At 37.7% G+C, this 19,878-nt stretch overlaps 1 protein-coding gene across 2 annotated transcripts in view; it reads left to right on the top strand.

The window, feature by feature from the left end:
- LOC107663109 (neuroligin-3-like) overlaps positions 1-19,878 on the top strand; it is a 184,438-nt gene that overhangs the window by 19,388 nt on the left and 145,172 nt on the right. For both annotated transcript variants that reach the window (XM_016453264.1, XM_016453263.1), the window contains one exon: positions 11,150-11,299. In XM_016453264.1, the coding sequence (XP_016308750.1) occupies positions 11,150-11,299 (150 nt within the window). The remainder of the gene's footprint in view (positions 1-11,149; positions 11,300-19,878) is intronic.

Raw genomic sequence — 19,878 nt, 5'->3', positions numbered from 1 at the left:
TGAATTCATCCTCTGCACTTCAATAACTGTCTGGTTCAGCTCAGCTACCAAATCTGACCTCAGAAGACTACGTAGGATAGTCCGGACTGCTGAGCGAATCACTGGTACAACCCTCCCTACTCTCCAAGAACTGTACTCATGCAGAGTGAGCAAAAGGGCTGGCAAAATCACTCTGGACCCCTCACATCCAGCACACTCCCTCTTTGAACTGTTGCCATCTGGTCGACGCTACAGAGTACTGCGCACCAGAACAGCCAGGCACAGAAACAGTTTCTTATAAATTGTGTTTTTGCTATTTTGTACATTGTCTATTTTGTATATTTGTATATTATTCTTTTTATTATTTATGTCCTGTCTTGTCACTGTCATTCTGTGGAGCTTCTGTCACTAAAACAAATTCCTCGTATGTGGCAATAAAGCTCATTCTGATTCTGATTCTGATTCTGATATGTCTTTACATTTTATTGGTTTTAATTATCAACATGATCTCATAGCTAATTATGGATATTTGTACATTAAGTAGTAAACATGTTATTCATATATTGAAAGCATTAATGTAAACATTTTAAGTATGATGTTTCATTCTGTTTTGAAGGATTCCATAATTTTGAATGGAAATACAGCAATAATTTAATCATTACTTATCAAGATGCCTTCAAAGTAGATACCAATGATGATCATAACCAATGGCCATCACATATGCGGACTGATATCTAAAAGTTTTTTTTATTTTTATTCTTTTCACATTTAGATATAAAAATTGAATAAAACGTCAACAATAAAAACAGCTAGCTAGTTTAACTGATTATCTTAAAAGTCCATAGATATCGCTATTATTTAATACGGCTGTTAACACGTTCTCCGACAAGCGGAAGCAATGACACCTTTTTTCCGGGTTTGTTCAGGTGATGTTCGACATATACCCTATTAGCTAGCCAGTTACCATCAGCTAAAAAAAAATCAAATAGGCTATAATATTCTCATTTTGTAATTCATAATTATTGATTATATTCTCTTTCATTTTAAGCTAAAACTGCCTGTACTCTGATTTTGCTGTAAATGTATAAAGCAAATTACTTTGTCAGACTGGGGTCATTTTACCACACTTATCTGTACCCCCTTGGTACAAATTAAATTTTTGTTAAAAATCGAATAGCATTAAAACTCTGGACATTTTTCATACGTGGTTTATAATTAACGTCATTGTCACTAAAACTACGATAACTATTCTGGACACATTTAACTTTTGTTTCACAGAAAAAACTACACAGTCCTTAAGGGGGGCATTTCCCCCACTCTACCCTATATTGTGCTCGTAGCACGTGCTCTTCAATTGCGTGCACAAATGCGGTGACTCGCGCTGTTTATCATTTCATATTAAAGCACAAAAGAAACTACGAGCATGCACTGTCATAGTTATGTCGTCAGTTAAGTCATGAAGTTACCAAAAATGCAAATAAAGCCGCCTTAAAACTGTGCACGCATAAAAGTATTTGTTATATATGAGTCTGATTTAAGAACGTGTTTCTGAAATGCAGTGGTTTTCAAAACTGTCCTGGAGCACCAGCACTGTCTCCCTCATCTAACACACCCGATTTAACTCATCAGCTCATTAGTAGAGACTTTAAGACCTGAGTCTGAAAAGGTAAAGAGAAGTTGGGTGGAGTAGGGGAGGAGGAAAGCAATTTCTTAGAGACATCAGTAGTATTGGTGGATTCCATTAAACAAACATAAAAAATATACTGTCTTTTTGTTTCTACATCATCATAATCATATTATTGTTATTTAAAGTGTCATAACGGCATTAAAGGCATTTTCACATGACTCACGTCTTCAACTTAAGCTCAACTATGCAACATCACACAAAGCTACCTCTATATGAGAAGCGTTGCACATAGATTGGTTTGACCATTTATTAATTTACATAGAATATCTCAGTAAATTACATACATTCTCTGAATGTCATGATATGCCTATGACTTTGTGTCATAAAAAATACTTTATAGTTAGATGCACAGGATCAGTCTCTCTTTCATATCGTAGGTCCGTGGCAGATGTTGTCAAAAATGAAATTATTTGAACCCTGTGCATTGTGTTACAGTGCTTGACCTGCAAGCAACGTAACGCAGGCTGTATTGCTGATGCATGATGCCTTATTCCATTGAGTCTCATTTAGTCATGTAATAGCTGTATAGAATTGGATCCTAGGCCATAATACAGTGCAAATGACGTTTTCATGATGTGGTAATTAAAATCTATTTGTTGTGGTTTGGCTCCCATATATATTTTACTAGCATGCAGGACTACCGCTGTCTGTGTTCAGCAACATGGAGACACATAAGAGGCAAGCATGGGATATCACAGCACAGTTTTTAAAACAGGCGAATGGATTTAGATTAGGAGAGAGAGGCTGACAAGTTGTGGTAAGAGGATTAGCAACGGAGGAGGAAAAAGCATGCGCGCAAGAGAAGTTGCCAATCAGCAAGAACATTGTTTACTTTCAGCATTTATCTTGGGATATTCTGGTCTCAGGGTGGATATCTGGCGAGATTAGAATAGGAAAAGTATTCTTCCCCAGTTACTGCGAAAGGCTTAAACCCCAGAACCTCAAATCCTGTTATTTTTGTTCCTTTATGTTCCTAAACTGACAATAGATTTTATAGGTGAGGGACATGTTCAGTGCTGGGGTTATGGTCAAGTTGTACACCCCTACTGTGCATTTGTTGGTTTAGACCAAGTGCTGATCTCAGTTCTTGTTTGGCTGGCCACATTTATCGTGTTCAGGTGCTGCATCAAAGCTGGCACTTTGCATTTGCCATTCTACTGTTGTACTTTACAGCGGTGTCTAAGGCTGAAATGGGAACTGAAGCAACTCAAGTTTGAAGCGACTCAGTCAGGGGTATTAACAGCAGTGTTAATCGATATGCTTTCTTCAATACCAACAGAGGCAGAGGCCTTGTAATGCACACGTCTTAGCCCTCCACATGTGGGGAAGCTTCCCTTGGGAGGATTTGGACTTCCAATCCAAAGTGGTTGCATTACCTTTGCAATTGGCTGGTTCAGACAATCCAATTTCTGACTTGTGCCAGTGTGGTGGCTCTCCATGAAAAATCCAGTAGGCTCCAGCAGTCAAGCAGCATGTCCTTCCAGAAGCTTTTACGCTTGGTCTGGAGGTTGGATTTATGGACATAGCAGTCCCAGTGGGACGTGGACTCAGCTCTGGATTGAGATGTAGTCCACTGAGATATCCGTGTTCTAGCCCAAGGCATGTTTTTGCATGAGGTGCCAATTACCCTGCATCAATGGCCTGCCTGTTTTTCCTTGACTCTGAATGGCCCAGGGGTATGGCGTCAACAGTGACAATAGGAAGCATGGCTTGTGAAGCATGCCAGAACATTAAAAGAAAACAAGAATACAAAGCAGGCAAAGGTGGCAAATGAGTTCGCCTAGATCGGGAGGTTGTGGTTGGTAAACAGTTGAGCCTCGCTTCCTTGTTAAAGCATTTTGGGTATCTCCACTGAAGTTATAAAATGTAAGAGTGCGACAAATTAGTTTTGACACTCAAACAGTGCCAGAATGATATTCCACTTGAGCCAAATATATATCAGTATGCCCCGTTTGTCTAACAAGGCGTGCAAGTCAAAGCAACAATACTCGGACACAGAAACTAGAATTGAGCTGCCACTACATATTTGCAAAAGATAGCAATAGTGAGCATGGCACATTGTTCACCTTACAACCTCTACTCTTCTCTGACTACATATCATTGTGAATCTAGGCCATTCTTACTTGGCAAACAATTCTAGACGACATCACCACACACTTAACCCTTCGCCAGATCAAACAGGAGCCTTTAGGCACAAACTGTGTGAATACATCCCAGTCGTTCCATCTCTTTCTGCTCACTCTGGCTGAATCCCAATTTATCTACTTCTAGATAGGAATGCATGCAAGCAAGTTAATATGTCAGTATTATGACATCTATGTGTAATTTAATGTGCTTTCATTTGGGATGCACCAGTCCTAATCTGGTTTACTTTATAGGACGAATACAGTGTGACTTGGGATTCAGCCCAGACATCTGTCTTTACCTCTGAAATAGTTTGGGCTCATATGACATAATGTAACTAGCAAGCTGTTGGCATCATTTCTCAGCTGGTGGTCCTTATTTCAGTCATCAGGTTTGGCACAAACAGATTGCAGTGCCTATCATTCTGTAGAGCAGCATTGGCAGTTAAGTCAACCTCAGGTGCTACTAAACAAAGCTATAACACCTACCGGTACAGTTTGCACTGAGGTGTACTGTTATGGTACTGGTACATTAAAGGTGACATATCATGAAAATCTGACGATTTATTTCCCAACTGTTTACCTTCACAGACATAAACGACTGTTTTTTGTAACTCGTGTGTTTTTAACGTAAACTTGTGTGAATGAGAACTTAGTTTAGTACTCACATGCTGTGACAGCCGCTTTCTGTCCGTGTGCTTTGGATAAGTGCTCTCAGAAAACCTTATATCAGAAGTTTAAACTCATATGGTTTAAAACGCATGATTTCAGCGCGATAAATGACAATCTGAACCAAAACAGATGTTTTTAGCAGGTACGAGCTGTAATGGCACAGCTCTATTCTAGAAAAGGGGGCGGGGAGCAGCAGCTCATTTGCATTTAAAGACAAAGGCCCGAAAAACAGAGTGTTTCTGCTTCCACTCAAAATAGGCATTTTCTAAATGATATAATAAATTATCTGTGGGGTATTTTGAGCTGAAATCTCACAGACACAATCTGAGGACACCAGAGACGTATATTACATATTGTAAAAAGGGGCATAATATGTCTTCTTTAAGTAGGTGTATATTTAGGTGCAGGGAACTAATTCTTTATGTAGAGCATGGCAGTAGTGATATATTACGTTTGGCTCACAGGAAGACATACCTTGTCTCATGTGTCTGCTCTCTTCCCCAATGCTGACAAATAGATGCACATAGCTATTGCTTGTCTCGCTTATCCATGTGCCTTAATTGGACAAAAGAGCCCTTCCCTCCTCCAGACACTAGCCCTCTTCCCATGGTGCCAGTGGCCAGGCCAGCTCCACCTGCTTGGGTGTTAGGATGGATTTCACTCAGTGTCCAGTCTAGAATGGAGTTCAGTGCCTATTGGATTAAATAAGCAATTGGCCAAATTGGATGTATGCCTGTTTGTACAATTTTGTGCCAATAGTTGAAGGAACAGACTGGAAACATTTATGGCTTAAATGTATAGATTGCGTTGTTGGCTAGTGATTTGAACAAACTCCTATAACCTTAATATTAAACTTTGGTGTGTTACCTGTCCCACACTTTTGTGTTACAAACACAAATTACACAACTTGTTTAGGAAAGTTATGCTATTTGTGTGTGCTATTTGTTTTCTAAGTAATTGAACTTACGATGGTAACCTGGAAGACAGTACATTGGTTTGAAAACTAAAAACATACTTAAGGTCTGTTCAGACCAAAACGAGCAACCCAGGCTCATTGGAAATACATGGTTGTGGCGATCTTTCTGCAACACCAATATTACGTACCTTACTGCGTGTTTCACAGCAGTTTTAAAGTGAAATGTCCAGTGAGTAGTGGTAAACTCGCATTTAATACTTTAATTGCAAATTGTTTTTATTGCAAGCACATATTGCTGCATTTTTATTATGTTGCTTCAGGTACATATTGTGATGTTTTTGTTACGTTGCTTCAGGTACATATTTTGGTGGTTTAGAATTCAGATGTCTGGGCAGGTTCGCTAAAAATGTAATGCTCTATTTTGTTGGAAAATAACATACCTCATACACCAAACCCTGAACCTACCTGATAGTGTTAACAAATGCAAAAGTGATATAAAAACACATTTGCTGATGCAACTGAAAAGTATTGGTTTTCAAATCTCATAGCATGTTAAAATTGTTTTGAAGTCATAACATAATATTGTGCAAGGAGTAGTTTTGCAAAATTGTAGGCAAAGGCATGTATTTCCAATGAGGCTGGGTAGCAAAAAAATGTTGGGTGCGAAAATTCGGTGCAATAAATATTTTAATTTGATTGAATGGCTGTTAATGCCTCTGTTCAGACTGACACAAATATGTTCTATTGTCTAATCTCTTTTCCATAACACTGCAAATAAAGCTGGCGAAAATCTGGCCAAATTTTTGTGCCGAACATTTCTGCTGGTGAGAACAGGCCTTCACACTGAAGGAGGGTCCTGAACTCTATCTGCTACTGAACCTACCTGATAGTGTTAACAAATGCAAAAGTGATATAAAAACACATTTGCTGATGCAACTGAAAAGTATTGGTTTTCAAATCTCATAGCATGTTAAAATTGTTTTGAAGTCATAACATAATATTGTGCAAGGAGTAGTTTTGCAAAATTGTAGGCAAAGGCATGTATTTCCAATGAGGCTGGGTAGCAAAAAAATGTTGGGTGCGAAAATTCGGTGCAATAAATATTTTAATTTGATTGAATGGCTGTTAATGCCTCTGTTCAGACTGACACAAATATGTTCTATTGTCTAATCTCTTTTCCATCACACTGCAAATAAAGCTGGCGAAAATCTGGCCAAATTTTTGTGCCGAACATTTGTGCTGGTGAGAACATTCCTTCACACTGAAGGAGGGTCCTGAACTCTATCTGCTAAAGAAACCAGAACATCACTAAGAGTTGAGGGTAAACTCTTTCAGCTGGGCTATTTACCTGTTAGCATTCCACTGTACTGCCCATGGTACACTGTGTGTTTTAGGCGATTTAGGCAAATTTTGCAGGAAAGCTAAGCAACCACACTAGCAGTGTGGTGGTAGGTTTTGCATGGGCAAACGGCACTCACATTTGTAAAAGTCTATATTCCTTGGCATCAGTCTCAGGACATTGTTGCAAATTCTTGAGAGTATGGTCATTTTGCATAATTATAAGCTCTTTGAAGGTGTGTGTGGTAGTGCTTTTGGTTCGTAGTGTGTGAGGTGTCTGCCGTGGAGTCTGCATGGTGGTGCAGTGAGTTTCAGAACTGTCTGAAACTCACCCTCCCCCCTTTTCTGTCTCTCTCTTAGTCTCTCCCTCCTCCTCATTCACTGCTAGAAGCTGGGCTTCAAAGAGCACATCAAACCACCTGTCTCTGTGTTAGTACCATTATATGTAATGCACAAACACCGCAGCCCAGTCTCAAGAACTCACCTTCTTCAAAGGTCACTCATCCCATCTGGATTGAGGTTGAGCCATTGAAATCAAAGTCTACAAATTGCCAAATGCAAACCTTTTGCATTTCACTTAGGCCAATATGTGTTATTTTGCATTAACTTGTATTTAAAGCACTGCAGTATCATCATACCCTGCAACCAAATATGCCTACTCTCTTACTAAACTGCTTGCAAAAAGCAGTGTGTGAAATGAGTAGCATGTCCATAAAACAGTACCCAAGACATACCCATATGCCATTCTACTTTTGGAAATGTCCATCCAATGGACACTCCAGTATTCAATGAAGCTATAGAATCCTATTAATGTGCACTTAATAGAGCATCATTTTTTAATGGTCACAGAGTTCTTCATCAGACAACTCTAACAATACATGATTTTGGCCACAACAAACTTGCAAAACTCCTAACACCCTAGAAGCCACATCATCAACGCATAGCAATGTTCTAACAGCATTAGCATTGGGGTAGTGAGATTTGCAAAAGCAAGCACCACTCATGTTCTCTAAAAAAATGTGTTTTGTGTATATATATATATATATATATATATATATATATAGTTGTAGACAGATTGAGGTAGACGGTGTATAAAGGCTCCATGTGTATAATATGCATTTTCCTGCAGGGTCCGAGCCATGCTGGCTTCAGAAATATTCAGTCTGACCTGAAACTGTCGATCTTTAACATTTATGTTATCTGTGATGAGTTCAGCAGTGGGGTCTAAAGTCAAAACCTAGGCTTTGGAGCTCATACAATGCTCACAATAAGAATGTTTGACAGATTCCATGTTTTACAGCATCAGTGCTAGTCTGGGCCACTTATCAGTGCTCACGCTGTCCAGTTCCTCTAGAGTGACAGGCCGTTGAGAGGTGGCCCGTTGAGAATTTTGAGAGGTTCACAGATAGCTTGACGTGTCCTCCTCCTGAGCTTTGCAGACACGCTGAGCGCTGCCGCCCAGGTCTGACATCCACCATATTTTAACACCCTAACCACAACTCTGATGGAGATGCAGAAGACTTTGTGAAGAAGGTTGTTCTACCCATCGTGCATTCAGAGGTGTTAAGTGTTGTTTCATTTATGGAAGCAGAGGTCTTCACCGTCTTTAGTTCACTTAGAGATGATTAATGGAGGTTATATAAAAGAATAGATGCATGCCGCCCTCTGCTTTTGAAGATGAAACATATGCATTTGTTTGTGAGTTTGTGTCTGTGTGTCATAGCGAATGAGTCATGTTTTCATGTCAAAGAACATATTTGTACTGTACATTCATAAAGCTGACATTTCAGTTAATGTTCTATAGTTTCACCCCTTCTGTACAAGGTCATTTATGTCTTTTTTATTCATATGATGTTTGTGAAATGCAATTGTCTTTACAATGTCTTTTAATCAATATTTCTCTTCTTTTTCCTCAGGATATGAATTCTGAATCTTATGTGTTCAAGATGTCTTTAATGGGATTACGATTTTGACATTAAATATGAATATTTGGTAGAGAAGAGATCAGTTAGCAGAGTATTGTGGGGGTTTTTTTATGTCACATCATTCTGACATGATGTGAATCAACAAAAGAGGTTACTGATAACACTGACATGACTAATCTTTGTATTGTTTTTTCTAATTGATCTTTTTCATTCGATATCTCATCCTGTGCATCCCTTGTGCAGGAAGTCGTGTGCATTTTTCTCTCTCTCACCTTCTTTTTCCCACTCCATACATTGTCTTTCTTCTGTACGATAAATGTCAACAGAGAATTGTCATTTCAAAGCAGTGCCTTATCATACTTCTCTCAGATACCAGATAAATCTTTAAACGTAACTGTAAATTTTTCAGCTGCCGGATCTGAAATGGAAAAATTCTCGCTTGTTCCATCAGATCAGGAGTGTAACATGCGAATGTGTTCTTGCAAAAATAGACATTAAGCGCAGACAGTGGCACAGTGAATGCAAATAACATTCTTTTTTTTGCAAGAAAAAGCCAGCCGGTAATTTGCTGTGACCGCATACATGCAAATAGGCGCATCTTTAATAGGAGGGCTTGAATGCAAACGGGGGCAAATGCACTGGAGTGGTGTTTGCGATTAGCCATTCTCAAAGATTCTGAATTTTGATCTGCCATATCCATGGCAACTCTCAATACAATACAGCATTCTGAGTCTTAGCCCAGCAGTGCTCGCTTCCCAAGGCTTCTGTCTCTTTCATCTCAGTAGACAGACAATTTTCCCAGCTTGTGCTCTTTTTCTGTTTAATATTATGTCATTAGCAGAAAATAACAAACTGATAATGGTTGATTGATTAATGTCTATATACAAACATTAAGAGAAATAAGGAAGCTTGTTCTTCTAAACCTGTATTACAGTCTTTCTTCTGGGAAGCACAAAAGGAGATCTTGGATAGAATGTTCAAGCTTCTGTTTCCCTTATTATGAAAGTGAATGGTGGTGTGCTGTCAAGCTCCAAAAATGAGTCCATACAAGGTATGAAGAATATTCTAATAATAGCTTTGTTTGAGGAACAGACCGACGTTTAAAGATTTTTTTTAAAGGGGCTATGTAAGAATTATCATGTGTTAATCACTTTTTTATTGCCAATGTGTGAATAGCTTGTAATGAAACTTCAAAAAACGAGACCTTCCCCAACTTCCTAGGTTGTCTATGAAAGCCTGTAGACTAATTTTTATGTGAAGGACTCGGGACATTTTTTCCTGGGAAAATCAAATGGACGTGACGTTTACGCACACTCCCGAGAACCTCTCTTCCAAAACAAATGCTTATACAGTGTGCAGGTTAATGTCAAAAGACCTATTCTGTACTGTAGTGGCAATGTGTCATGCACAGTGTAACTTTTATTACCTCATCTGTCGACATGATGCCAGACTGGAAAAGTGCAGAGCTGGCGCAAACATATCCACATCGGCGACATCGCTATGATTAGATGCTTTCCTAACTGCTGCTTTCTCACTGCTGTCATTTTTGCTGTGCAACACATATTTACAAATTCATCTAAATGTCGCTCTCATCAGCGTGGGAGGCATCAAGATATCCGTCAACAGTGTATTACTGCAAAAGTATTTCCAACTTCTTTTTACTTCTAAAAAAGAATTTCACTGAGTATTTTGGGGCACTGAATCACATCCAGCCTCTTGTTTGTTAAATGCATGAGTGTGTGCGCGAACAAATATTTTGCTGGCTGCAATTTACTTAACTGCCGTCGGTGCCGCTGATAACAAGGGTTTCTGAATTCTACACGATATGAGGTTACACTGTATGAGAACCAAATGCATTTGGCAACAATAATGTCAAACCTGCTGTGACCTTCTGCTCAATTTTTTAACTAAAGTATTTTTAGGGAATAATGGCATACATTTGGGTTTGACTTCAGAACATGTGAATTCATATTTTAATGAATTGCTTTTATGGTTGTTTTTGTCCTTTTTAGAGCTTGGCAATATAAAGCACCATTCACTTTTGCCTATGACAATTTTGCATTTCACGTAAGCAAAACAATAGGGGTCAGAACAATATGAAGGTAATTTAAATTTTTGGCTTCAGCATGCTCCGCTATGAGATAAGAATTTTTGGCCCGCCAATTGCTGCTCGTTTTAAACCCTTCTGTGGCTGTGTGCCGGAGCAGTGAAGTCTAACAAGGCCATTAAATTTGAGATGATCTCATCATTTAGGCCACTAAAGCACGTTAGAGCCGCCTGCGATAGCCAGTTAGGTTCTGACCTTCCTTATGGCTTCATCTGTTCATTTCTGTTTTGCGCATACTGTTCATTACGAGAGACAAATGACTCGGCTGATATGAGATGCATCTCAAACTGTAATTGAGCTGGTGGCTGGTATCTGGGAGGACTGTGACACGCATTGCTGTGTTGAATCTTGCTCTGATGGGGCAGTGGGGGAGTGAGAGTTTAATGGTGGCCACTCTTGCAGACATACGAGATACCGGAGCCAAGCCTGTGATGGTGTACATTCATGGAGGTTCGTACATGGAGGGCACCGGAAACATGATTGACGGAAGCGCGCTGGCCAGTTACGGGAACGTCATCGTTATCACACTCAACTTTCGAGTCGGCGTCCTAGGTAAGCACTTTTCTTTTTTATATAACATTTTCCAGGAGCAGCCATACTGGAAAAATTGCATTTAATAACTCATCAGAGAATGACTACTGCAAGAATATGTTTGCTAATGTCTGGGTGCCTGTGGTTCTGTGTTCATTATTAAGACTATTTGCATTTACTTGAATGATAAGTTGAATGCTTTTTGCTGAATCAATAAATGTAAACCATTGAGGGAAGAATGCATAAACATTTGAAGAGAAACTGAATTAAAGAGCACTGCTCAAAGCGGTATAAACTCTTGCCAGAGTTCAGTGATTTTTTTTATTTTATGGCTTGCACAGTGTTATTACTTGTTAAAAGTTGTCCAGAAAAATGTTCAGTCATCCAGTTATGCATTAATTTGAAACATAAGCACAATAAATTACATTTTTGAGTGAGTTTATAAAGCCAATAAATGAATACTGAAACCAAATATATCGCATAAACCAAAAAGAAAAGTGTTTGTTTCACTAAGGAGCTTTAATTAAGTGCTTATTTAGCAGATGCTTTATTCTGTATGCACATATTCAAGCGCCAATCATTCTGGAGTAACTTGAAGTGATATGTCTTGATCAAGAGCTTATGTGTGACTCCTTGCTGGGTTCAAACCTACAAACTTTTGGTGGCAAGCCCACAGGTAGAGATTCTGCTATACTGTTTCCTGCTGTAGATATATCTGAACATCTGTAGAGTGGAATATGTCCTAAACAAGTGAAAATGAAAGGGAAAAAAACTTGAAAAGGGTCATTTTTAGGCACCATCCAAAGCAAAGTCTAGCAGCTGAATTATATACATCAAGCATTTTACAAAAGATTTCATTGTGGCTCAAAACTGTCTGTTATGATGAGTTGAGAATTAAGCACATGCCAGTGTTACGCTGTAGGGGAGGTGGAAATACGTGTTGTACATTCTGACTCTCTTCGTGACCCAAGATATTATATTAAAATAAATAAATAAATTTAAAAAAAAATATTTTTTTAAAAAACTACAGTGTCATCTCCTGCAGATGAAGGAGAAATGGTACATGAGAGTAAAATATGAGTTTTCTGCTGACATAATCAAAATAAAAATTAAAACATTTTCCAGTGGAAATAATTTATTGATGCCTCAAAATAGCTTGAATATAACTCTACACCCTTACCTCATGTAGTATACGGAGAACTGTGAATATGCAAATTTGTCCCCGCCTCCATTCCATAACACCAGCTCAGACTACCTGCTCCACTTCCACTCGGTTAACTAAAGTAGTAAATGCTTCAAAATGGCAGGTGGCACTACTGGATTAATTGGATTAAATGTTTGAACAATAAACTGTTCCTGGAGAAGAAGAGGAACAGTGAATTATGCATGGCCGTCTACAAGTCCATGTATCAGAATGGCATTGCATTTTATGTATCGCTCTCTACAATGTTTGATACGTAACGGTAATTTATATCATTAGCCTTTGGCTTGTTTGTGACGGTCATTATATGCCATCAGAGTGATATAAAATGACTTATGCCATTACATTTAATACCATCCACCCTAGTGTGAAATATAACAATTACTTGCAGCAGTTACTTCCTGATTTTATTTGTATTTATTTTTTTTTTCCAAACAGGTCACATTTGGCATATATTTTACAAAATGTGTTTTGCTAATGATACAGTCTCTACAGGAATGATGGCAGCGCTGTGAACTTTGCATTTTCACTTTATTAAAACTCAGGACACCCTTCATTTGCATAGTGATAGCTGCTGCAGATATAATTGAAATTCAGAGCAGACTGAACAATTCGAGGAAGGAAAATAAATAAATAATAGGATATTAACAAAAAAAAAAGAGATAGAGAGAGAGAGAGCTTCCTTTTAATTATGCAGCTTAAAGGTACGAGGAGTGAATTATACAGTATGTAAAAGATTCCTCATTTACCTTGTGGCTATTCTGGTTTATGCATGCTCCATGAACACGGCTGCATGTAGGTTACACGGGTTTGATGTAAAATTCATGCATTTATGCATGGATGTGCCTTATTTGAGAAGCATGTAAAATTACACTCTAGAATGAAAACAGCACTCTAGATGTGAACGAATACAGCCTGGAAATTTGCAACACAATAACAGAGATCTCCGCACTGTACAGTCTTTATTACCGAAGCCTGTTTAATAAGTCTCGCTGGAGTTTTATCATCTCACTGCAGCGTTTCCACCTGTCCTGTGGATGTGATAATTATTGCTTCTAAGTGTGGACTTTGTCTCTCCAGGGGCCCTATTTGGAGACTTTCGCACGTGAACTCCACACCATGTAGATGGCTGAGAACTCATTACTGGTTTAATATTTAATTACAAATGCCAGATCACCGGCGAGTCTTTCCTGCTGTTGGCGTCCTGCGGACGGGGCGTCTGGCTGTTTGTGACTGATGGGATATGTGAATATTGTGGCACTCAGATTTGATCAGAGACACAGTTTGGCCAAAGACAAATAGAAATCCTGTCTTGTTGGGCATCGATTGGTGCACATGCGCGCGTGTGGATTAGGTCAGGTTTGCTGGGACCCTTTAATGACGTGTAATGACTTCTAGTAAGGGGGAGTATTTTGTATCACTGCTCTTTACAAATATAATTACTCACCGGCTCTCCAGAGTATGTCAAATTCCATTTCCTGTGGGGAAGACTTAATTACTGTTTCCAGATGCATTCAATATTAACAATAGCCACCTCTCTTTTAAAAATCCATGGACCTTTGCCCTTTATCGTGGTAAGCTGGCGGAGCAGGTGCCAAATGCGATTTAGAAAAGATTTTAAATATGGAATAAATCACCATCACTTGGATTTCTGTTTGGTTGAGAAACCAAATACAATATAATGCTAATATTATTTTAATTTATTTACTTTTGCAGTCTATAGGTATGATTTTAAAGCAGTACATGGCTGTTTTAGGTTTTGTTTTGTTTTTTCAAAGAGCTCATTGCTCAAGGCAACATAAATGTTTGATTGCGTTCCATTACGTTCGTGTTTCTTTCTGACTCAAATTCACATTAGACAATTGACATTTCTATGAATGTCATCAGTATGGTTGGGCATGTAAGACAAAACGACTCCATCTGCAGCAAAAAGTATGCATTTGTTTCCTGTTACGGGAGTCTAATTAAGAAGATTGTGTATGTGGCACAAGAAAAATGATTTTCATGCATGGATCTTCTGTGACTGGCTGGCACAGCTGTAATGCAACTCAAATTCAGAAATTAACCATTCAATTTTCTGCTCTTTGTTTGTGAGATGATATTAGGAATTGGTGCATAGATTTGTCATGTCACTGACAACTGTGTATTACTGCAAATGGTTTCCGATTCGATTTTGTGAAACCTTCTTAGCATTCAGAGTAAAATGTTGCATGTTCTGCTGTGATGTGAAATTATATTTCATATGACTTCCTCAAAAGCTGTTCCAAAATCCCCTGGCAAATATATGTTTCATCTAGGTCAAAAGCTTGAGATGCATTTCATGTAAAGAGGAAAATGCTACAGCAGCGAAAGTGGCTGGTTCTTTCTCAGGAAGCGGTGCAATTTGTGCCTTTTTAAAAATCATTTTATTTTAAATGCTTATTGCTGAACTCTTAACATTTCTTTCCCCACCTCAGGCACAAAGTATGAGGGCAATATAAACTCCACCCAAATATTCAGATTAGTAGGCAGAGCATTTCATTGTTTATTAAAATAAATAAAACATGTTATTTCTAGTCAATATTTTTGGTACTATGCAAATAAATACATGAATGAATGAATGCAAGCAAATAAATAAATAAAATAATTAATGTTTTGCGGAAACCGTGATACACTTTTTTTCAGGATTCTTTGATGAAAAGAAAGTTCAAAAGAGCAGCTTATATTTGAAAAATAAATTTGTTGTAACTAAGCAAAAGTCTTCACTGTCACTTTTGATCAATTTAATGCACTCCTGCTGAATAAAAGTATTAATATCTTTCAAAAACAAATTTTACTGAGCCCAGATATACATCTCTCTCTCTCTAACAGAAAGTTTTGTGCATTCAGACAAATCTTTCAAGCAAAGCAATAAGATTAAAATTGCGGAAAATGTTTTATTGATGTGTGCTGAAAAGCAAGAGTGAAGAGGGGAGAAATTCAGAAGCCATTTTTCAGTGAAACAAAGGCCATGTGCTCAGAGAGACAGGCACCCGATTAAATTATAAAAAAAACATGGAAAGAAATTACAGTTGTTCTAATCAAATGAGAATGAATCTGAGGGGGAAAAAAAACATACTCTGAAATCAATTTATAGGACAAATTAAAAACTGAAACGCCCAAAGGCTGAAATAAATTGAAGATGAAATTCTGCAAATGTTTGGCCTGTTAATGCGTTAGCTGCCCAGTAGCAAATGATGAGGTCTTCAAGATCTCTCGCACAGTCTGCGGTCTGAAAACTTTTCCCAAGTGCATCAAATGTCTTGTTTGTGAATGCAGACAACAGAATCATCAAGGTTGTTTGGAACTTTGTGCGCCAATGTTCCCAGGGTTTTCCTCAGGCGGTTCTGATTTACCTCCAGGGCCTGCCGGTTCCAGCGCTCATGCCTCTTGGCCTTTGTGGGTGAACCAAATTACACAGAAGCCTCAGTAAAAACCACAATCTCTTTATCCAAACCTGACCTCTGGGTTTGAGGGATTGATCTTCAGTATGATGACTGCTGTCAAAGTGTCATTTGAATGCTGTGACATTTGGGTTCTTCCTGGCCTAGTTTTCCACAATTGAGAGATTTGTCAACAGTTCAAGCGAGACAGACCGTGTCACAAGAAACTCTTTCAATCAAACAAGCCACCAACTTTTTTAGAGCTCTGGCTTGTCACTAAAGTTGTTTTGTACTTGTTTTCACAAAAGACCATGTTTAATATACTTCGCTATGCATCCATCCTCAGTGTCAAACCGATTTGCATAGTGCACAAAACAAATATGTACAGTTTATAGAAGTAGATATTTACCAGATGCTTTTATTCAGAACAATTTATAGGGGGAAGTTCTTCTAGTGCTACCTCAGGTGTCTTGCTCAAAGGCAAAATACGAGTTCATGAACAACTAGAACGTTTTGTATCTGTTCAGATTAGATGCTTTTACATGCACCCAAATAATCTGTTGGTAATTGTATTGAAAAGCTGTCATGTAAACACCTCAATCGAACTGAATGAAATTTCAATAGGATTAGAAAGGGACCTGAAATAATCAAATAAGTCAGAAAAAACTAAGCATGTAAATGCTTAAATATGATTACCCAGGTGAAAAAGAAATATATTTAAATTGTGCTTTTTCAGACATACTTACTATATTTAAATTATACTATACTAAGTGCATATTAAATGTATTATTTTGAAACAACTTTAAGTATATTAAGTGTATTTCAAGATATGCTTAAGTTTGATTTTAATCCTAATTAATTTCATAGTTCCCCCAAAACAATTTGAATTCTGTCATCACTCACCCTGAAGATGCTCCAAACCATCTGACTTTCGTTCATCTTCAAAAGAAAAGCTGAGATATTTTGAATACATTTAATACTACATCTTTTTCACCTGGGTATTTAGATTCAAAAATACATTGCACACATGCAAGGTGTCGTGATTTTCTGTATATGTTTACCAGATCCCTTTTATAGTAAGATCTCTGTCTATGTTTTACTCATTCTGAACATGCATGTTTTTTTACGTATTACAAACTGGTCAGTGGAGGAGACTGATGTTTTTTTGTGTGTTTCTCATAAGGGCCTGGAAGACTTGAATTGAGTCCTATAGGCTAGAGTTTGAGATTTACATGTTGCTAAGCATGTTGCTAAAGGCACAGAATTCCAGTAGGTATAAAAAAAATGCATAGTACAGAAAAATCCTGGATGAAATAACTGTTAGTTATTTAATACTTCGCAATATTGGATGACATATATTTATAGTTTTGCATTACTCTTGAATTGTTTTTTTTTTTTAAATTGCCTTTTCTATGAATGAATGAGTGCATACACATACACATATACACACACATACATACATGCATACATACACACACACATTAATGCATGCTATGCTGCCTTAGAATTTGACCAAAACAAGGTTATTTTACTGTTGCCTAACATTTCTACAGGCCTTAGCAATGGGAGCACATCTATGATGCCTTGAAATGCTGCCCAGGAAGCTCAATAGGTTTTATAACAAAGCTTCTGTTTTCCAGAGTTGGAATTTTCTTTTTTTATAAATATATAAAAACACTGTACAACCATACAAGCCAAGGTGCATAGCCTTTATTTATTTTTCACTTATGTTGCAAAGAAACCAGCCATTTATGTCTGTCTTTCAGGTAGTTTTTTCTTAAAGAGAGATATTCATTGATGGTTTGGGGCCAAGAATTTCTGCCTCTTGGCCAAACATTGCATCCATCATGCATGTGGTGACATTTTGCTGACCTCTAAATCTTGGAGTATCTTTTTTAGACCTGGATCTTGTCTTATAGTATAAATGGCTTCTGGATGAAGAATTCCCTTCCTCTAGTCAGGGCATTAAGTTCATCTGTCTTAGAGTAGGCCTATTGGCTGTGGAATGTGTCCCAACAACCATAGCGAACATTCTTGAATTTGGTATGAAGCAATTACTGTACATTACAACCCAAAGGTACAAACCAGCTTCATTGGAAAAAAAAGTGCCTGTGGTAATATTTCTGCAAAATGATATTACGCTGCTTCTTTGTGACACTTTCAAGTCAAGTCAAGTCAACTTTATTTATATAGTGCTTTATACAAAGATTGTTTCAAAGCAGCTTCACAGGGAAGTAACAGGACCAGTGACTTCAAATATTCAAATATTCAGCTCCAGTTAGGGATGGGCATAACGATCCTGAAATATCGATATCGATACTGATGCTCAAATAAAAAATATCGATACTAAAGTGTTTTATTCACCAGTGATTTTGTTTATTTAACAAAAAAATATGTTAGTGAAAAGGACAGAACTATTTTCCTGCTGAACACATGCAAATGTTGCAAGACAGAAGCAATCAATCACAGAGAGCGTTATGACAGTGCATTCAAACAGGGCCGCGTTTCCCAAAAGTATCATAAGAAAGCATTGATGCTTTGGGGAATGGCAGCCCAGAACAAAGCTTATCAGAGGACAGAAAAAAAAACAGTTTGAGTTATTTCACAATAATTAAACAGGAATTGTAGCCTACATAGTTGGTGTAATTACATTTATTTAAATTGAACGTTAAAAGTTCATATTGATCATGTTCTATTCTGTAATGTTAGTATAAATCATACACAGAATAAAAAGGTTGCATTTTATACATGCAACAGCCTGTCACTGACAGTCCCTTATGAAAATGAACCATGTTTTTACTAAAGTGACCATACTTCAACTATAGTATTTGTAGATTTTCATGTTTACCACTACAGTAAACATATTTTAACCATGTGTAAACAAAAAAAAATAACTTAATAAGTTGCAATTAAGGCGTATTGAATTTTACAATGTGTTTCAAATATAAAGTTAAGTGGATATCATTACCCATTTTTAAAAGTTCAGATTAGAAGTATCGTACCAGTATCGGTATCGATATCGACAATACTGGCCTTTAAAAGTATCGGTATCGTATTGAAAACAAAATAAGCTCCAGAAATAGCTCCAGTCAGTTCAGTGTTGTTTCAGTTCAGTTCAACTGTGTAAAGTTCAGTTTTATCAAAACAGAAGAACATGAATCTGGCAATGTTTTATTGCATTGGCTGTTGTACATATCGCTACAGCTTCGAAATAAAATGTCCAATCGTGTTAACATACCACCTACACTAAACCTGACCTTGCTGAGCCAATCACGCCATTTTCAATTGCTTCTACAAGTCTTTTATCATGCTCTTGTGTTTCATGGAAATCATACCGAAGCGCTTTGCATCGCAAGTTGCACCTGTACCAGGTGAGCTATAGAGCAACTTTACAACATCAGAAAAGCCATTTATAGCTGATTATTTGATGCAAATGTCAAAATGTTTACAGAACATGCACTAAAAGCGTTTTGGTATCATAACATAGTATTGTGCAAGAAACTGCACAGAAATAATTCCTTATTAATCAATAATCAGCCCCTGTAAATATGGTTTGTATAAAAAAAGAATAAAAGTTGTTGGGGTTTTACTGCCACTAGTGTTCATTTCAACTAGAAACTGCAGTGAATTGTATGTATAGGTGTGTTTTTTTAGGTAGAGGCACGTGAGCCTGGGTTGCAAAGGCATATTGATCTGTTTACGCAAATATGGGTATAAATGTCTTTTTAAAATGAGTTTTCAGTTCTCCATGTATCAGGCTTCTTGTTTACAGTCTGTTGCCGATATCTCTGCCAATCCATAACTTCTTTTGACTTGACACTCACGCTGTGGCATAACTTTTTCTTCCTCTATCTCAGCCAGACTGTGCCCTGATCAGCTCATTTGTCTTCCACATTGAGGGAGGGTTTGTCCATCATCAGGTGTGTTTGGGTCAAAAATTATCTGTCTTGAGAGACTTATATTGGCTCTCCAGCCAACTCTTGCTACTCGTCTTGTCA

Source organism: Sinocyclocheilus anshuiensis, unplaced genomic scaffold, assembly GCF_001515605.1.
Source record: "Sinocyclocheilus anshuiensis isolate Anshui unplaced genomic scaffold, SAMN03320099.WGS_v1.1 scaffold836, whole genome shotgun sequence".
NCBI lineage: Eukaryota > Metazoa > Chordata > Actinopteri > Cypriniformes > Cyprinidae > Sinocyclocheilus > Sinocyclocheilus anshuiensis.
The sequence above is the reverse complement of the archived record's forward strand: the minus strand, read 5'-3'. Positions and strand labels throughout refer to the sequence as shown.